The 19,108-nt window shown below is 38.3% G+C and overlaps 1 protein-coding gene across 5 annotated transcripts in view; it reads left to right on the top strand.

Moving 5' to 3' along the window:
* The window catches only part of NR1H4 (nuclear receptor subfamily 1 group H member 4), a 44,541-nt gene extending 25,493 nt beyond the window's left edge, over positions 1-19,048 (top strand). For 3 of the 5 annotated variants that reach the window (XM_083848034.1, XM_083848033.1, XM_083848032.1), the window contains exons 4-10: positions 1,079-1,231; positions 4,607-4,740; positions 5,252-5,350; positions 6,399-6,498; positions 8,019-8,165; positions 16,543-16,656; positions 18,091-19,048. In XM_083848034.1, coding sequence (XP_083704160.1) covers positions 1,079-1,231; positions 4,607-4,740; positions 5,252-5,350; positions 6,399-6,498; positions 8,019-8,165; positions 16,543-16,656; positions 18,091-18,329 — 986 coding nt within the window. In that variant the 3' untranslated portion in view covers positions 18,330-19,048. The remainder of the gene's footprint in view (positions 1-1,078; positions 1,232-4,606; positions 4,741-5,251; positions 5,351-6,398; positions 6,499-8,018; positions 8,166-16,542; positions 16,657-18,090) is intronic. The other 2 variants (XM_083848035.1, XM_083848036.1) reach the window with 1 other exon arrangement.
* The last annotated feature ends 60 nt before the right edge of the window (positions 19,049-19,108 follow it).

Raw genomic sequence — 19,108 nt, 5'->3', positions numbered from 1 at the left:
TTGGTTAATGTAAATTTACACAGAGCTCTACTTTGAATTGCACTATAAATAAGTGATCTGCCAGCAAAAGCTCCCAGGAGTCTATCTCAAAAGCCTGCCCTCGGGTGAGAAGGAGAACAGAGCTTCCCCCCTGTGCCATAGAGAGTTAATTCCATCTGCAGCTGATGCTAAATAGTATCTGCCGTATGAAGGATAACATAAAAGATAGTGATGGTACAGCGAGTACCACTAAAAATTCAGGAAACGTTCATTCAAGTCATGATTGGCAGCAATGACTCTGTTTTGTGATGACTTTCATTGTATTAAATTTTGTATCTGGAACATTGCATGTTTTGCCCATGGTTCTTCTCTCCGAGATGTGCTAGGCAGCAGCCAAATAGTAGATTTCTACAGAGTGAGTCAACGTCCTGTAGACTTCTGGGATCAATTGTGGTTTGCAGTTATCACTGTGCAACTTTGCTGTGAATCCAGTAACGATACCAGTTCAGCTGCTTGTGTAGTTGAAGTTATGTGACTGCTTAGCTCATCAGGTGGACAATATTTAGTGAAAGAGGCTGGAGTATCTTGTACACAGAGTAGGAGGCCACATGTACACTAAACCTGGGGGTAGGCAAGCAGACCAGTACTTGGGATTTCCTGCTTCCAGGGGCTGAGGGAAGTGTACCTAGTTACACAGATCTCTTCCAGTGCGTTCTGTATCTCAAGAGACTTATCAGGCTCATATTTTTTTCACTAACTATTTGTACGGCATCATCCCTACAGCTCTAGTGCTGTAGGCATATTTCAGATTTAGGTCTGAATTTTCCTAAGGCTGACAGTTCCAGGACCTTATTCCTAATGTATGTGCGTGCAACACCCCACATCTTCAACATCCCACCCCACCCCCCAACTAAATTATACAACTTTGATACTATTCTCAAAGCAAACAGCAAGAATGTAGTCACCTAGGCACTGAAAGAAACTAGCAGTGCAGCAGAGCTTTTGTCATTCAGAAAACCCAGATGGAGGTGCTCATCAATTTGATTACTCTGCCGTTTTGGGTGTTTTCTTTTATCTATGTCACTGTTGTGTTGTGCAGGGTTCTTCAGAAGAAGCATCACAAAAAATGCAGTATACAAGTGTAAAAATGGAGGCAACTGCGAGATGGACATGTATATGAGGAGAAAATGCCAGGAGTGCCGTCTAAGGAAATGCAAGCAAATGGGAATGTTGGCTGAATGTATGTATACAGGTATTTGCATCATATAGTGAGAGTGTGCAGAGAACACATCAAATACTGTATTTGTTTAATCAATATGGTCTTAATAATAAATCTATAAAAGATACACTCTAGCCGGTAGAAGGTGCATTAAAGATGATGCTGAAACTATGCATCAAATCCTATTGGAATAGGCAAACACATTTGCTTCACTACTCCTTCTGGGCCTCTCCCTGTCAAGTTCTTGCTAGTCCAAATGCTGGTATTCAAACAACATTGTTTTTCAGAAAAGAGGAAGACTGCCATTAACATGAAGTTTCTGTGGGCTTGCCAAGTGTATGTTCCCAGACCTCACCCAGCAATCACGCAAAGCCTTCTGAGGGCTAGCCCTTTTTTATAGTCTCATTAGCTTTTTGTGTGGTGCTATGGATTTTCCTGCCTTGAATATAGACACATAGGTAGAACTGGGTCCAGAAATGAGGCTGATGGACTTTAATAATGTTTCATATTAAAGCGAATACTCTATTCAGGCTGACAGCTTATAAACTTCACTGAGCAACTTAGAACAACAGGGATATTGGAGTGCAACTTTAAACATGTTTAAAACATTTAGAGTAAAATGTTTTTGCAGGCTGGCTCCTGAAAAAGGTCTGTAAACATCTGCTCTTCTGCTTTTCATGAACAAACAGGGCTACAATTTATTTTTCTTGACGGATCCAATTATTTTAGCATGCACGTATGTGTGAAACCAATTTGGGTTCATACAGGAAATTAATCTACTTGGAATTTTTAATATACTTCTATCCCTCAATCTGATCAGAAGATGCTATATTAACTGTTGGTTTTGTGAGAAACAATAAGCTCCATCAATATTTGGAACACACTGCCAGCATAATGTAATTAATCTTTCATTCTGCAAATTGAACAGGCTACAAAGATCCTGAGATATGACATATTCTCGTGCAGTATGTAAATATATGAACAGACACCGTCACTGAGATGACAGCACTTAGTGGGTCCCTGAGTGTCAGAGGAGAATGAGTCCCCTTCAGTGCCGATCCCAGATCCATTGTTCCAATATTTGGATGGTTCAAAATAGCCTGAGTGACTTAGTACGACAAAAAGCAAGTGATCACTGAAAAAAATAGGTCAGCGTAAATAATACTGACTAGGCAGACATGAAACTTTTAAACTGGCTGATCATTTTCACAAATTGGCACACGTGAAATAAAAGCCAATGAGTGCCACTGCTATTTGACTCTCTCTCTGCAATGGAAACTCTGGGTATCTTGTGTCGCTCATGACTTAAACATAAGCGTGCTCTAATGTACTGCAATGAGGATGTTCTGCAAGGTACTATTTAATGGCTTTTAAGAAGGAGTGTGTTGTATAATTGCTTTTAGTTCAAGGCAATCCAGGACAGTAAAACACAAAGCTTCTAGGAGTATAGAGCATTTATTTGAAAAAAAGTGACTAGGAAATAAAAGGCTACCTTGAACTTTGTTTCACTTACTCATTTTGTAGGATTGTAATTACAAGCACTGTGGATTCTTTTTTTTCTCTGAACAAGGAGGTAAAGTCTTATAAACATTTATGGTATGTCTACTCAATAATCCTACTCCTGCCCTTTATACACAAAAGATCAAAATTGCTAACCATCAGGTTTGGTTGTTTGCTGTGGTTTTGTTATAAACTGTAACTTTCTTGTGTGAAATGTCTACCTAGGGAAGACACAGGTTATGCCACTCTTCCTGGAACTTGATAGCCAGTTAATACTCATGGAAGTCCAGCTAGGTCTGAAGTAAAAAGTAAAGTCCTGTTTCACATGAGTTTTGCAGTTAACCTAAATGGAGTCAGAATAAGAAGTCAATGTACAATTCAGTAGCAGAAAGCATAAAAAAGTCTAGTCTTACTGATTAAGGCAAAAGTAAACAACATTTTCCCTAGGAAGGTTAGTATCCTAAGTTGGTGGAAAATGGTACAAACCCATTAACACCGCCAAGTATCCATCAAATAATATTTAGAAAACGAAATCTATGATGCTGGGCAGCAGCACAAATTACATGGCTCAATACCAATTATTATCTCCACCATTCCTATTCCCCCCTTTCAAGGTATTATTTGAAGGTCTTATTTGAATCATGGAAATTTCCTCTTTTCTCAGCAGTTCAGGTAGGTTATTTTATATAGTGCTTAAACAGGAAATTAAAAACATTCACAACGAAATTCACTGTTTTCATGGTATCTTCCTCTACCATCATATACTCACTGAATGAGCCTCTTTTCCTGCTCTGCATTTTCAGAGGTGAAGAATGGGAAGGATACTTGAAAGCAGCTCTTTTTTTAAAGAAAAAAAAAAAAAAAGCCCTGTGCTGATAGGTTTATTTTTAGATGAATACTTAGCTGTTCACTTTTTCATTTGTGCTTTCTGGCTGTCTTCCACAGGTTGTTTAGGGTACGTATTGTCCCTTTCTTTTGTTAGCACAAGCAAATTGCTAGTTGTTTGGTTTTTTTTTTTTTTTTTTTTTTTTTTTTACATCCACATAAGGATGCTTCTTGGTTCAAGGGACTGAAATGTAGCCTAGAACAAAAAAAAAAATACAGCAATGCAAATATCTTTTCAGTAGGGCAAATTAAATTTTAGAGTAAAACCATGGCTTTATTCAGTCCTCTAAGACAAAGGGATGCAAAATATCAAGGCATTTTAAACATTAAACATTAACATTTTAAATTAATACATTTTTTCAGGTACATTTGCCAGTCTGAGTTACTTATGAGCCAAAATTTTCAGCTGTTGGTCTATTCATATAATGACACTCCAACAGTTAAAGCCTGTGAGTCCTCTTCTAAGAGGACTTTGCAAAGAATCTGCACTATAGCCATAGTAATGCTTAAAGATTATTGAAAATATCCACTGCCCTTTGTGTGAGAACAGCAGCACCTCAACTACTCCTTTGGATCAGATCACAAGCACGCCTTTAACTACAGTCTTCTAGTTGTCCCTGTTTACTGTGCATTGGTTCTAGTCTTGGAGCACAAGAAAGGGCTTAATTTTGGATGAAATGAAACCAAAAACATACTCCATCGCGCTCCCATCACACTCTGTAACACCATATTAGAGCTGGTCCAAAAACAAGCCCCCTGACATGCACACTGTGTGAATGCTGAGTCACTAGCACCAACTGTTTTGCTCTGTAGATGGGCTCCTATTGGGCTAGACTACTCATTAGTGTATAGTTGTATATCTCATTAGGCTCACATCCAAAGATAATGACATGTTCAGGAAATGTTCTGTACAGGTAAGTAGATTTGTTAGTGTAAAGGGCATTCATGGGCATGTTTATATAGTTAGTCAGTGCCTAAAGCATATATAAATCCAAAAAATACCTATTGTATTGTGTGTTCTAGGTCTGTTAACAGAAATACAATGCAAGTCAAAAAGGCTACGGAAAAATGTGAAACAGCCCCCAGATCAAACGGTCAATGAAGATAACGAAGGACATGACATGAAACAAGTGACATCTACAACTAAAATGTATAGGGTAATAAAATTCTTGTAATAGTAGTGGCGATGTTTGAGGTAAATGTGGCTTGTACAGTGAATAAGTACCCATAAACTCTATGGAGCTATCCACATTAATTAAAAATCCATCTCCCACCCATGTCAAGGAAATACCTTGCATATAGAAGTAGTTTTGATATTTTTAGTCAAAACTCTGTAAAGCATCCATAAAATATTTTTTTCTGTGATGTATCTCAGGTATATATCATATATAGTGAGGAGTGATAGCGAAGTTTGAGCATACTTAGTTATTTGATAATTGTTTCCTAATTTCTAAGAATAAACCACATAAACTCATGCTATTTAAAACCCTTAAATGCTTCCCCGTGGACTTCTATAGAAATCTGAAGTCTTGTGGTGGCAAGCAAATCTCACCTGCTTTAACTCCAAGTGTAAGAAATAGGTGTATATCTTTTGCCTAATGCACAAGATGCTAGATCATTTCTATTTAACTGCATTTCATGATGGGCTTTTTTTTTTTGCCAGTATAGGAGAAAGTAGAATTTACCCCAGAACAGCAGAACCTTCTTGATTACATCATGGATTCATACAGTAAACAACAAATACCTCAGGAGGTGTCAAAAAAGCTAGTAAGTACATTGATTGATTGATTATTGAGATGTGGATGAAAAAACTGAAGATTAGGTAGACTATGGGTATAAGTTTACAGCTTAAACATGCTGCAAGGGGACATAAACTCTGCTATTTAGTCATTAGTTAGACCACATCATTGTTTACTAAATTTAAATGCTAAGAAAAAGCTTTCTACTCTTTGAAAACACACTTTTATACTCAAATGTAACTTTTGCTGATTGGAACTTTGTTTTCCTTTTATCAGTATAGGCAGTGATTTGAGTTAGACTTCCAAGCTTCCTTTCTTTAAAGCTACCAGCCTGGAAGCTTGAAAGTCTTTCAGTTTATTGGACCCAAATTCCCAACATCTTCCAGGTTTTTGTTTAATTCAGTTTTCTTTCCTTTTCCTCTATACCTTCTAGAAATTCTGTTTTCCCTTTAAAAATTCAATTTTTCATACTAAGATGGCAAAATGTTGGGAAATAGGCAGAAGAGACAAAAAAGGATTTAAACAAGATTTTTACCGTTTTCTTTTCACAAAACTGTCATGTTAATTCTTTAAAAACAAACAAACAAACAAACAAAACCAAGCAAAACAAATGAACAAGATTATTTTCTAAGTTCTCAACTTTGAAAAATAAAAGGAAGACACTTGCAGGGGGATGGCCGTATAACCTGTAATTAACTTGTGCAACTTATTTCCATGGGAGATTGAGGAGGTTAAAAATAAAGACAATTCAAAAAAGAAAGTAGACAAATTCATGGATAACAAGGCTTTTGGTTAAATATTATGGTTCACATATAACTTCTAGCTCAAGAAGTGTCTAAATCATTGACTTTTGGACATAGCATTGAAAATGTGACATGCTTCAGTGAAAGGACACTGTCTACTTCTATTTCTCACATTGCCTTCCAAAATACTTGTTTTTATCAACCAGTGAAGACAAACTGCAGGATTAGATAGACCTCTTACATGATCCACTCTAATAATTTTTGTATTTTATATTTTTAAATGTGAAGTGATGATGAATATTAACAGATTTTGTTTGGTCTGATTTTTAACAGTTACATGAGGAATTCAGTGCTGAAGGGAATTTTCTGATTTTAACAGAAATGGCTACCAGTCACGTTCAGGTTCTTGTGGAATTCACTAAAAAACTACCAGGTATATCCAGTCTGCTGGGGCAAATTTTGTTATTGCGAGACTTAGATACCTTCAGTTGCCATTTGATTATTGTATTTTGAATGCTATATGAAAACACCACCTCCTCTGACACATGCATTCTTCAGACACTGTCTAAAGAAAAGGAGATTTGTGCTCTGCAGTGAACATTTTGAATAATTCAAATTCTGGCACTCTGGGATGTGGCACTTTTTATCTATTGACAAACAAAATATTCAGAGAAGAGGTTAGGTCTCTGGGAGACTTTTTGTGTATCAGTGCAATGCCAAATAGTTTGCCTGTAAGTTACCACTAACATCCACCAGACTTGTGCTTTGCTGCCTTTCTAGAAAAGCCTTTAAGCCATGACATCCACTGAATTACGAGTCTAAACAAGAACTTTGTCTTGTTGGAGGCACCAGTACTTATAGACCTTGCATGGTGTGTTATGGACAAATACTGAAGACCTGAGTTGTTTATTTTTGTTATTGTTATTGTTGTTATTAAACCCCCAAGTGGATGTTACCTCAAGAGTGAATGCTGGGTACAGTACAGGTTCCTTGTGAGACAACTCCCACCCCTCCTTCTCTGCCTGGAAGCTGTGTTTACAGGTGTTTTCTCACCAGCTTCAAGCCTTTGCCCACCCTCTGAAGCCAGTCTCCTGCTACTGCAGCACTTGGAGCCGTGCTTCCAGCTCCTTTCTCTGCACTCAGCCTTGGAGCCACAGACCAAGCCACCCCTGAGAAGATTCTTCAGGCACTTTTTTTTTTTTTTTTTTAAGGAAGGTGCACTGGAATGCCTAACTGTAGCAAAATATTATTTTCCTGGCATTCCCATGATATTGACCCTTTATTTGTGTGTTATAAGCTTGCTTCAAAGGCTAGTACTGCAGCTGTAACTTTAATTTTATGCTAACTGGAATACCAGCTCTCAGGACACGAACAGAGTACAAATTAAGCAAAAGGGTACAGCAGTGTCAGCTGACAGATGCTAACACAGCTCCTTAACGAAATAAAAGAATTCAGCGTGCTATGTGCTGCTCTGGTTGAATGCAATCACTGGTCAAGTTCAGCATTATGTTTGCACATAACACACCTGAGAGTGAACAGAGCTATGAGCTAGAAATTTGATAGTGGTTTGGTAATAAGGAAAAAGCCCTACCAGATTTCTGCAATCCAAATGACTTTATGCTGCAGAAAAGGCACAGGCTTGTGGTCTTAAAGTCTCCACAAATGCTGCCTGCCTGGCTTCTGGAGCTTGATTTTCAAAATCAATTGCCAGTAGTGATAGGGAAGGCCCCCACTGAGTCTAATTCACCTAAACTTCAGTGGGGACCGAGTCTGTGTTATTTTATGGAATCTAGGTTTCAGTCTCTGCAGCGCTTGTCAAGCCAGCCAACACCAGCGTCAAGGTTATACAAATGTGTAGCACCTCCTGTGGAAGAAGTTCAGGACAAAAAAGTACTTTTCTGTTGCTGTGGGAGTTTTCTGTTGCTGCCTTACTTATCTACAATGTCTTCCCAGGCTTCCAAACCCTTGACCATGAAGATCAGATTGCTTTGCTGAAGGGCTCAGCTGTAGAAGCCATGTTCCTCCGTTCAGCTGAGATCTTCAGTAGGAAACTTCCTACAGGACATACTGTTCTTTTAGAAGAAAGAATTCGTAACAGTGGTGAGTATGTTCTTTACAAGGAAAAAACAGAAGACACCATTGCAGTTCTGTGTTGGTATTTTGACCTTGAAAAGTTAGTAAAATTGTTTACTAGCATTGAAACAGGTTTATCTAAATGCTGTTCTTTATATTAACTAGAACAAATCTATTTCAGCCTTGAGTCTAAAGATCATAAGGTAAAGGTTTATTCATAAATACATTGCAAGCATTATGAATAATGCTATATCAAATAAAACCAGTGCAAGTCTCCAATGACAAGCATAAAAAAATGATGAAAAAAATCCATTTCAAATTATTCACATAAAATATTATTATTTATTATCATTGCTTGCAAATACAATTACTGTAAGAAACAAAGAAAGAGAGAGAAGTAATGAGGGAAACAAAGAAACAAGGAAAGTTCAGGGAAGGAAGGAAGGGAGGAGAAAGAAAAAGAAAAAGAAGGAAGGAAGGAAGAATTTTAGGATATTACTGTAGATATACCGTGGAATGTTATCGTAGAAAGGAAACATCTATTCTTAGTATCTATTTAGTAAAACTGACTCAGTGCATAGAAGAATTATAAATATGGAATATTCTCAATATATTTTCTGCTTCTTAAGGTCCTGCTTAAGGTATAAGACCAGAAAATGATGAAAAGCCAAACTGGGCTTGGTATTTGTTCCTTAAAGCAGGCAAAGATGTATTTTGCTTTGTTACATAGTCTTCGCTCTCCATTGATGCAATACAGAATGTGTTTTGCCTTTTTCTGTCTTGATAAACAAACTTTACCTACCCCTCACCTACTTATCATTAAAAATTCAAAAGCAATAAAAATTATCAATCAAAGAGGCTGTCTATACTCAGGCTGCTTTGATTCTGGCTTCCTTTATAATGATCAGAAGGAAAATATATGGGAGAACATTTAACCTCAATGCTAGTCGTGGAAATGGGCTTGAACTCAGCTCTGAAACTCTTAAAATCCATGACATGAAGGGACTAGCAATGCATGGAAAATGATGCCAATATTTATATATTTGCAACCATTAAAAGGAGTCAGAAAATGTGAGAATAATTTCCTTGCTAAAGTTTTGGTTTTAGTTTGACTTACCACACTCATTTCTAGGTTTACATTTTGTAGTTTTTAACATTTCTTTTATTTTGATTTATTAGAAGAGGCTGTTGTTTGAAGGACTGGAAATGGGTGGTTTTGAGAGTGATATGGATAGCTTGTAGGCCAGGCTCTGCAGTCAGATTTAAAATGAGTATTGGATCAGACCCTGGGTTGAATAGTTTCCAAGAAATGAAGCACTGTAACTTTTTTAGTGTGTGTATATGTACACACTGCATATATACATATATGTATCTTACTGCTCATGGGAAAAAAAAAGGCTTTCTGAAGCATCTTTCCTCAAGACAGGATCAAGTTGAGAGCATAAAAAGACATGCTGCTGCTAGAATTTCTCCCTTCCTATATTGCAGGAGGATAAAGCATTACCCAGCTACTTGCTGCTGGCTGCATTTTTTCCTTCCACTAATGACCAGAATACAAGATATAATACTCTTTGCCATGTATTCTATTTCTCCACGCTGTGCAAATTCAAGCCTAGTTAAGAGCATTTTCCTTGACTGCACTTAATGAGCTTGTAAGAGTAAACAAAAGCAGCTTGTAAATCTTTGCAGCTGTAGCTGTGTTAACTTTACTGCTGCTACTGCTGCTACAGATGATGATGTTAACTATAAGATCTACAGCACAGACCCAGAAGTCACTCAGAATTTCCAAGCTTGCAAGAGTCCTTGATTTTGGACAGACATTGGCTCATTGTCATTGCTGCATGCTAGAGCATAGCCGTTCAAACTGGCAATGTCCCTTGCATGAAAAGACTTAAATGTGGGTTTAAAATTCCTCTTTGCCTGCTTGGCAGGCTTTGCTGGCTTGAACAGCAGCCTGTACCAAATTTGATATTAGGGTAGAAACTTTTATAGCCTGTCTCAGCCTTAACCAGTAACGACGTGTGCTACTTACAAAAAGTTCTGCAGCTGACCTTTATCATGCTGTAGAGTGGTCCAAGAGAGAAACTGGCCAGATGAGATTAAACTCAAGTCAAACAAAGAAGAAAGCCCAAAAGAATTATACATAAATATGGAGATATGAACTTCACTTTAAAATACACCTGACTGAGAAACAAGACTAAATACAGCAAACCAAAACCCCACAAAATCAGTTGAGAGCGCAGAGGAAACACAGTGATAGCTGAATGAGAGTTTAGATATCAATTTAAAGGTAATGAGTGAAGAAAAAGCATCAGGACTATTCATAGCTTCTAGTGAGGTCCTAAGTACTGTCAGGCCATCAGCCATAGATCGTCATAAGTCAGAACTCCTGTCCACATATTTTAGATGCAGACAGGTGTCAGAATGTCACATAAGTCCTATTGTCAATCCTTGATATCTGTATCCATAAAATTGAGGGTATAGGGAGAGATCCTGCCTAAAAGTCACAAGCTGTTCAGACTTTTGTCACCTGCCACCATGTCAGTTTGGAAGCTGCTCTCGTCTATTAATATTTATGCCTGTATTTTTATTTATTTTTTTTTCTGATAAAGAAGCCAGAGATCTGATGGTGATGACCTTTGAGCACGAGCAGTATTCATTTTTATTCTCATGCTGATGAGGTGTATTTTTATTTCTTAACTTGAGCATATTGCCTAAGTCCTGGCGCATCTCAGTGACTGCCTTTGTGCCCTTATAGTCTCTCCACAAGGTGTTATGGAAATTCTTTCATTTGCTGCTCCTGAAATTGAAATCCTCTCTTACTCACTCTAATATTGAGACTTAATGAGAAATACAGACGTTTTATGTAATGTTAATGAGAGCTTGTACAACTTACTCATCTTACTTGATGCTTCACTTACACATACACCATGTTGTCACCAATTCACTTATTTTGTGAAAAGTTGACATCTGGGTAATTTAATGCTTAGTTTCTTTCTGTTATTTTGAAAGCAAATTGTCTGCATTGTCTAGCAGTAAAATAATTTAAAAAACACTGCTGAAATGCTGAATGTTATCACAGAGAGCATTTATACCTTGTTTTCGTAACGACATCTGCTTTCAGCGATCATTAAGAGCCATAGATATTTATTTAATCATTTTATTCTTAGAACACTTCTACTAATTTCAGTATCGGGGAATTAGATACTATCTGATATGAATAGAAATGGAAGAATCTGGACCCGAACTTTCAGTTGGCAGCAGGACACCTGTCATTGTGAAATATGCTCTTGTTTTCCTGGATGGCTTACAGGTGCTGAAGTACGATGAAATCCAAGGCAAAAATGAAATAGACAGTATTTCAAAACATTGGAAAGAGGCCACCTTTTGCCCTTGAATGTGGATACAAAGTTCCCATTGATTTGGACGAGACACCCCTGCAACTTAGGGCAAAATTTGGCAGAGGAACAATGGATACCCAATCACTTCCGCTACCTTTGGCTTTCATTGTTTGATTGTTAGTACTGAGTAACCGTAGTGCTTCAGAACCCCACTGTGCTGCTGGAGGTTGTGCAGAGAAACAAAATGAAATGATTGCCACTGCTGAGTCCAGATAATGTGAGAGAGTAACCCGGCCTATATCTTGCTCCTTGTTTCCAAACATACCTGCACATGAAGGCTGTCTAGCCCTCCCAGTGGTTGTGTGCATCCACACAGAAGGAGTCATTTGCCATCCTGTGACTCGATCCCAATGTGGCACCCTGCCAAAAACATTTAGAAATTAGGGCCACTTTTAATTAGAGTATAGGAAAGAGCTTTTCTGTTCATATACAGTCCTGCATGATCTACCATGCTGACTTAGCCAGTGCCATGAATTACACAGTTTACACAAATGTATAAATCATATCTACAGAGTTAATTTATGCACATGAAAGTAAGAACAGATGTCAGAGACCCAATCTCTTTTCTTCTGCATAAGTGTGCCTCTCCAGGCCAAAAACGTACTTAGGTAAATAGCCTCGACCTATGAAGACTAGCTCAAGGCAGTGCAGATGCCGCTGCTGTGTGCCAGGCTGCACCTCTCTCCTGACAGCAGGCATGCAGGCTGCTGCCAGAGAATGGGATGTGACATGGTCATTTGCATCCTCCTTGCAGGTTTACTGGGGTTTCTGCTCTTGCAGTAATGGCTCCACGGTGGTCCTACTACTTGATTTTGAGAAGAAGGGATTCTGCTGTCCAACTTGTGAATTCTTTTTGGCACACAGTAACCTCTCATTTAAGTTCCTCACCTGCAGAAGATGAGGACAGAGGAGAGGTCAGATGTCCATGTTCTGGTGTACCTTCTCTGCTGGCTAGACTTTCCCCTTTTCAGCTCTCAGCATCAATAAGGGGAATTCGGTCAGTGTTTGAAGGGTCACTGATACATCTGAATAGATTAGAAGGCAGCGTTTATAACAAAAACATTGCAGCCTGGGAAACAGTTCTGGTAGATGAAGCTCTGTGAAAGATAAGATGTAATTTTGAGAGTAATTAATATATTTCATTTTCATAAAACAGCTACTAATAAACTCTTGGTTTAATACCCACTGGCAGCTCCATGTTTATCACGAAAAAAAGATCTCTTCATCCATATTAATCACACAGTGCTAGTTACTATTAATTAGTACTTACTCTCAAGCTTTCCTCTTGCAATAGATCAATCTAATCTGTTTTAATGAATAGCCAGAATGAAAGAGAGAATACTGATCTCAAAAAAATGGCAATAATGACTTGATATCACAGGAAAAAAAAAAAAAGAAAAAAAAAAGTATATGCCAGGGCTATGTTAACCAGATGTAATTATTTACGACTGGAAACTGCAAACCTTATGAAAGCAACAGTCCTTTTATTTTCAGCGTAGGGAAATCATAGGAACAAAACTCTAAAACACAAGGCAAAGGCTGAAAAAATACTGCATCCTAGGCTACAGAGATGAATAAAATTGTGTAAGAAGTAAGGGGTGCTGAATGAATAATGCTCACAAATTTGAATCTCCTCTAGTCTAATGCTGAAGGCCATATTCAATAAAGGTAGTATTTCTCGTTAACTGCCCTGGGGTTATGCCACTCAGGCATTAACATAGCGAAATCAAATTCAATTGCAGTGTCTTCAGCAGATGATAGGGTTGGGCTGGTGGTTAGGTAGAAATCTGTGTAATTCAGAATGATGCACCACAAAACCCAAAGGAAGGGCCAGTTCTTACTGCCTTAATGCCACATGATTCAAAGTTTTTGAAACCTTTTCGAAAAAAGTTAAGCAGGAGGCATCATTAACACAGAGCAGGAAGTTCTGCCTATTTGATATAGTATGTACAGTGCTCTCATCTGAACTTAATAAAGAAGGTTAAACAGAGCTAGCTTTTCTGTTCTCACTGAGGCCAGAAACACATTATAACTTTATCTGTTTGATTTTTTTTTCCACTTTTGGAGTATGATTGGTAACACTGACTTTTGAAAAGCCATATAATTCATTTCTCCTCCAGCCCTTCTAGTTACAAACAACAAATCACCTTTAATTCTTTTTCTGATAACCTGAGTGGAAGTGACATCTCACACAGTAGATAAGAGGGAAAAAAGCGAGAACTATAAACATCTGTTTCCTGCTTTTTTTTTGCTTTCTGGTGGAGCTTATTAAATCTAAACTGAAGCGCTTTCAATCACATTAGAAAACAGCCCCCTCTTGTGATGGAACAGCAGTTTGTGTAATGTTCATCCAGAATAAGGAAATAACTAGGAAAGGCCAGCACAGACAGGATAGAGGCAAAATTAGTAACCAGGAAAAAATTCCATTAGCCTAGCCTTAAAATTGCCATTTTGCATCGTTTTGTTCATAATTACATTGCGACATATATCTATTTAAAGATTTCATAGTTCTGGTGGATTTTGTTTTGTTTTGTTTTTAGTAAATGCAGTAAACTTTAGCAGCATTGCTATAACATCTCTTTTTATTTATCCCTTTCTTATTTATCCATTTTTATCCCTTTTTACTCCCTCTTCTGTTTTGATTTGTTTCTCTGTTTGGATTGCAGTAGTGTAGAAACATGTTCTGATGTAATTTTATTTGTTTTCACGTCTACACTCCCTCCCTCCCATGCTTTAGTTTCTTAATGTTAAATTATAAGCTTTCTGGTGCAAGGACTGTTTTACTGCATACTTATAGGTGCAAGGAGGACCAGAATTTAGATATTCCACACCTTGTTCTTCACCAGCATCGTTTTCATCCCACTCTTGTTATATTGACATCAGGACTTGAGGAGCTCTGTGGTCAGTAAATCAACGAACAATTTCATCCAGCTGAAAAGTAACCTGACCTCCCCCTCCCCCCCCCCCAAAAAAAAAATGGTAATAATAATAATAATAAAAAAGAAAAATCAAATGATGAATGTGAGAAACAAATGAGGAGAGTCTTAGTCACAACCCACTTTTTCCTGTTTCCCGCCCGCTGCCAAGATGATGTGCCCAGCGGCATGACACCTTGCCTGGGGAGTTCTAAAAATATCTGCAGTTGTCTTGGACTTTTCTCATGACACTGTTGAGCTATTCATGAAAGGAATTTGTTTGCTCTGCTTTAGGGCTCAGTTAGACTTTTTTTTTTCATGGTTCTAGATTCACATGCACTTTAAAACACATGTATGTGTTCCTTACGTGTGTCATATTGTAAGGACCTACAATAAAAACTGCCAGAGACATGCGGTTGCCCAAAAGTTAGTAATAACAAGTGTTCAAAATTTTAAATCGTTAAATAGTTTGAATAGTTAACTCTGGTGACTAATGACATAAGTTATGCAGCACACCAGATGCTCTGTATGAAGCTCGAGCTGTGTTACTACCACAGGATGAGCTGACTCTTGTCATACAGATCTGCTTAATGGCCATAGACTCTTCTCAATATCATTGAACGTGTTGCAAAAGCTGGATCTGTGGTTTGAAATCTGAAGCAAACTTAGCTGCTAATGTCATGTGTTTAAATACCTTTCAGCCACAAAATGTGCCACACTCTGCAAGACTATACTTTCACTCTGCTGGGTCACATAACAATTCCACTGATTGAAATTAGTTGTCACTGTCACAGCAAAATGTGACTTGTTCACAGTTAAGTCCAGTGACTTTACATTTCCTGTCTTTGAGTTGCATCTGCTGAGTTTCATTTTGAATTTCCCCTGTTGGAGGCACTCCAAACCTCACAGCAGCCTCTGACTACCAGTCTTGGATTTCGTGTTGTATAAAATACTCAAAACCACGTTAGTTCACAGTTTCCAAACTAAGTTGTAAAGTCTCATTCCAGAACAGCTCAAAACTAAACAGAGTGAAATGATGAGAAATCCTATAGCCCTACCCTATAGCTCTGTGAAAACAGAGGAGGTTTCTGTCCTTTCAGCCAAGAACCATTGGTTTGGATCTCTAGACCTTGTAGGCGCTGCTGCATCAGAGCTGCAAGCATCTGTTTTCAGCAGTCTAGTGACTGCTCTGACTGACTCTGACACACTACTTACAAAAAATAAAAAATAAAATAAGAAAATGGATGTCACAGGACCTACTTCTCTTTTACACCACAGGGCAGAGTGAAGTACATCTGTAATCTAAGGCTACGTCAGAACAGTGTGACCTGATGACAAAGTCCGTAAGAGGAAGCCCAGTCGGCATGCCCCAGTGCAGTAACCCCAGTGGGTTTCACTGATGGATCAAGAGAATCACATGATGCCAGCTTAAACTAGGCTGGGTTTTAATTATTTATGGCTCTGTACTTTATAATACACTAGTTCATGCTGGAAGGTAATAATAGTTGCAAGCAAGTTGATCTCGGCCTACAGGTAATCCTAGCCCTAGCTAAAGTTTCAGGCTACATAAAAGGAGCAATTAAGGCTCTTCATGGAGACAACCAAAGCAGCTGCCCAAGGCAGTTAGCTGTATGGTAGAGTTGGGCTGGAATTAAGCCATACACCCTGAGAGGTTTCCTATATAACTAATGTAAAGGTAGGGAACATGGGACTGTTTCACCAACTGTGAATACTGGAAACAGAAGACATCTAGGGTATCAGCAGACAGCAAGAAGAACACACATGAGACTTGTCCTGAGGAGCAAGATGGACAAACCTGTAGAGAAAATGAACTTACTTGAAAGACTTTGAAACAAGGTGAAAAGAAATTGCCGGGACTTCCCTATTTCTACCCTGTTCTGGAAAACAAGGGCATGCTGGCACTTTGTAACGAATTGTATTGCATCAGACCTGATTGGTGTAGTAAATTTCTCCCACTAAGACAAACAGTCAAGGTTTCAAATATTAACGAATTGCTCAGTGGCAATAAACCAGACTATTTCAATAATCAAAGAAATAATGCAACTTTTTATTTTTTTTTCTTCCCAGGTATCTCAGATGAATTCATAACTCCCATGTTTAATTTTTATAAAAGTGTTGGAGAGCTGAAGATGACACAGGAAGAATACGCGCTGCTCACAGCAATAGTTATCCTGTCCCCAGGTAACTTCTATTTCAGAATTAAATATTGGTGCATTTGGAAAGAAAGCGTGAGATGTGTGACCTGAGTCTTGTAAAAACTTACTACACGGAGTAAGTGAGAATACATTCTCATTCAGTATATTCAGTTGTTAAACCAGAAAACAAGCAAATAGAAACACCAAGTGTCCTGCTGCACCAACTGGCTTTGTGTACATGGAAAAAAAAAAGTGCCTAAATTGTGCTTGAAGTGCTTGAAAAACATTATTGGTAATTTATCACTGCTCAGCATGATGGGTTTGCACCTTAAGAAAATCCCAAATGTGGTTACATGTGTATCACTACAGCCCATTGCGGAATGTCACATTTTTTAAAAGGCAATTGGAAGACCCTCTATGCTAGACCTGAGAATGGCAATGAAGGTCTTCAACCTCTATTGCACAAACAGCAGCTGGCAAAAGCAGGACAGTGGTGAGTTGTTCTTTAGGCTGTAGGGAGTTGAAAACTGACTTTTCAGTAGTATTGTTGTAATAATGTCAGGCTTTGGTGTAAAAACTAATTCTTTAACAACACAAAAGCAACCTGCAAACTATAGAGAAATTGCATAGTGCCTCAGATGAGCTATTGCAGGAAGGGAGGAGAGAAGCCTGGTGGTTTAGGAGAAAAGACAGACACTATGGTTTCCAAGTAAGGCTTCACTCAAAGTGGGAAAGGTGAAGCAATTCCATTGCTCTTGGAGTCAGTGCTGATCAGGATTTTTTTTAACACTAAAAATTTCAGTAGCATAAATAACCCAATAAATAACCCTTCCTCCTTCTCCAAGCATACTTTCATACTTCCACAAAATAAAAAGAGAAGTATTGTCCAACACAAGAGACTTCATCTGAGGGTGAAGGTGTTTGATTTTTTTTTTCCTGGTGACCTGTAAGCACACTCTTCTACTGGCCAAGTTCCCTGGTTGTACTACATCTCCAAAGATTTCTGCTGTGCTCCTCAGTTTTTGCAGTGCATCACAGGACATCCTCGAGAGCAGAACTTTACTGGGAGATGATGATAAAACCCCAGAGAAACGTTCCTTAGTTAAAAAGCAAACAACAACAACAAACCACCACCAACAACCAACCACGTTAAAAAACAAAGAAACAAACAAACAACAACAACAACAAAAAAACACACAGCAATAATAGAAAGCAACCCACCACTCTTTACTTTTGAAAAAGTTTGAAGTTTTCCTTGGATAGAAGTGGGACACATGTATGAGAACCCTGAGCCAAAAAATACAATGTTAAGGCATTTTTATTCCCTCTTAATTTGAAAAGAAGTATTCTTGGTAGGTGTGAAAATCAGTGCCCAATGTAAATATATAAATATCTTGATATTTGTTTATTGAATAAATATTTACATTGTATCAGAGCATATGTTTGCTAATTACTTCTTTTCTTTTGAAACCATAACCAGATCGACAATACATAAAGGACAGAGAGTCCGTGGAAAGGCTTCAAGAACCCCTGCTGGATATTCTGCAAAAGTTCTGCAAACTTCACCACCCAGACAACCCTCAACACTTTGCATGTCTTCTGGGCCGCCTCACAGAATTACGGACATTTAACCATCATCACGCAGAGATGCTGATGTCATGGAGAGTGAACGATCACAAATTCACGCCTCTTCTCTGTGAGATCTGGGATGTGCAGTGATGGATATTGTTTATTTTATTTCAGGGTAAATATATTATTAAAGGACCACAAAGCATTTATTTTCATAGAAAAATACACCACAATACATTAAATTCTCTTTCTTGCATTTTTATAGAAACATGCCGTGGATTCATAAAACTCATTTTGTTCATTAGACACAGAATACCATGTAGCTATGAGATTTTCATATAAGTTGTAACTTTCTCTGTATTTATATTCTCTGATCAGGAAGAATTCACCATCTCCTTGGAGGAGCCCCATTAATTCCTTCTGCAATTAGGCTGATTGCAGTTGCAGTTCCTCTTGAAAAATGGGGCAACGCATGTTTCCATTTGTATTTTTTTTTCATTGCAGCATCTTTGCGCTTGGTCTCCATTAAAGAGTAGATGCCAGATACTTACTGCAATAAACCAGCAGACTTGACTAACGCTGTAGCCATTTGCTGTCTAACCGCGGCGCGTGTTCGCGTAAAGATGCACAAGCCCTGATTTCTGCAGGCGGCGAGGAATGGTGGAGAAAAGCCACGCACACGAGAAAAACGTTTTTGTGACACGGATGTGTGACTTCTTTCGCGTTACTATTTCGCAGTAAAAGTTATACACCTGCATGCTTTGTGCGAGCGCGGCACGGGTCGTTTTGCCTTCCACCGCCTTTATAACGGTGCCACCCATAAATGTATTGCGAAGCAGCGGTCCTATAAACACACTTTCCTTTTCCCTTGACGTCTCAGTTGGCTCAATGTTATTCTCAGCACCGCTCGTTTCTTGCCTGGCTACAAA

Source organism: Anser anser (genome assembly GCF_964211835.1).
Source record: "Anser anser genome assembly, chromosome: 1".
Lineage (NCBI taxonomy): Eukaryota > Metazoa > Chordata > Aves > Anseriformes > Anatidae > Anser > Anser anser.
Note: the sequence above shows the minus strand (reverse complement) of the source record. Positions and strands in the feature narration are given on the sequence as shown.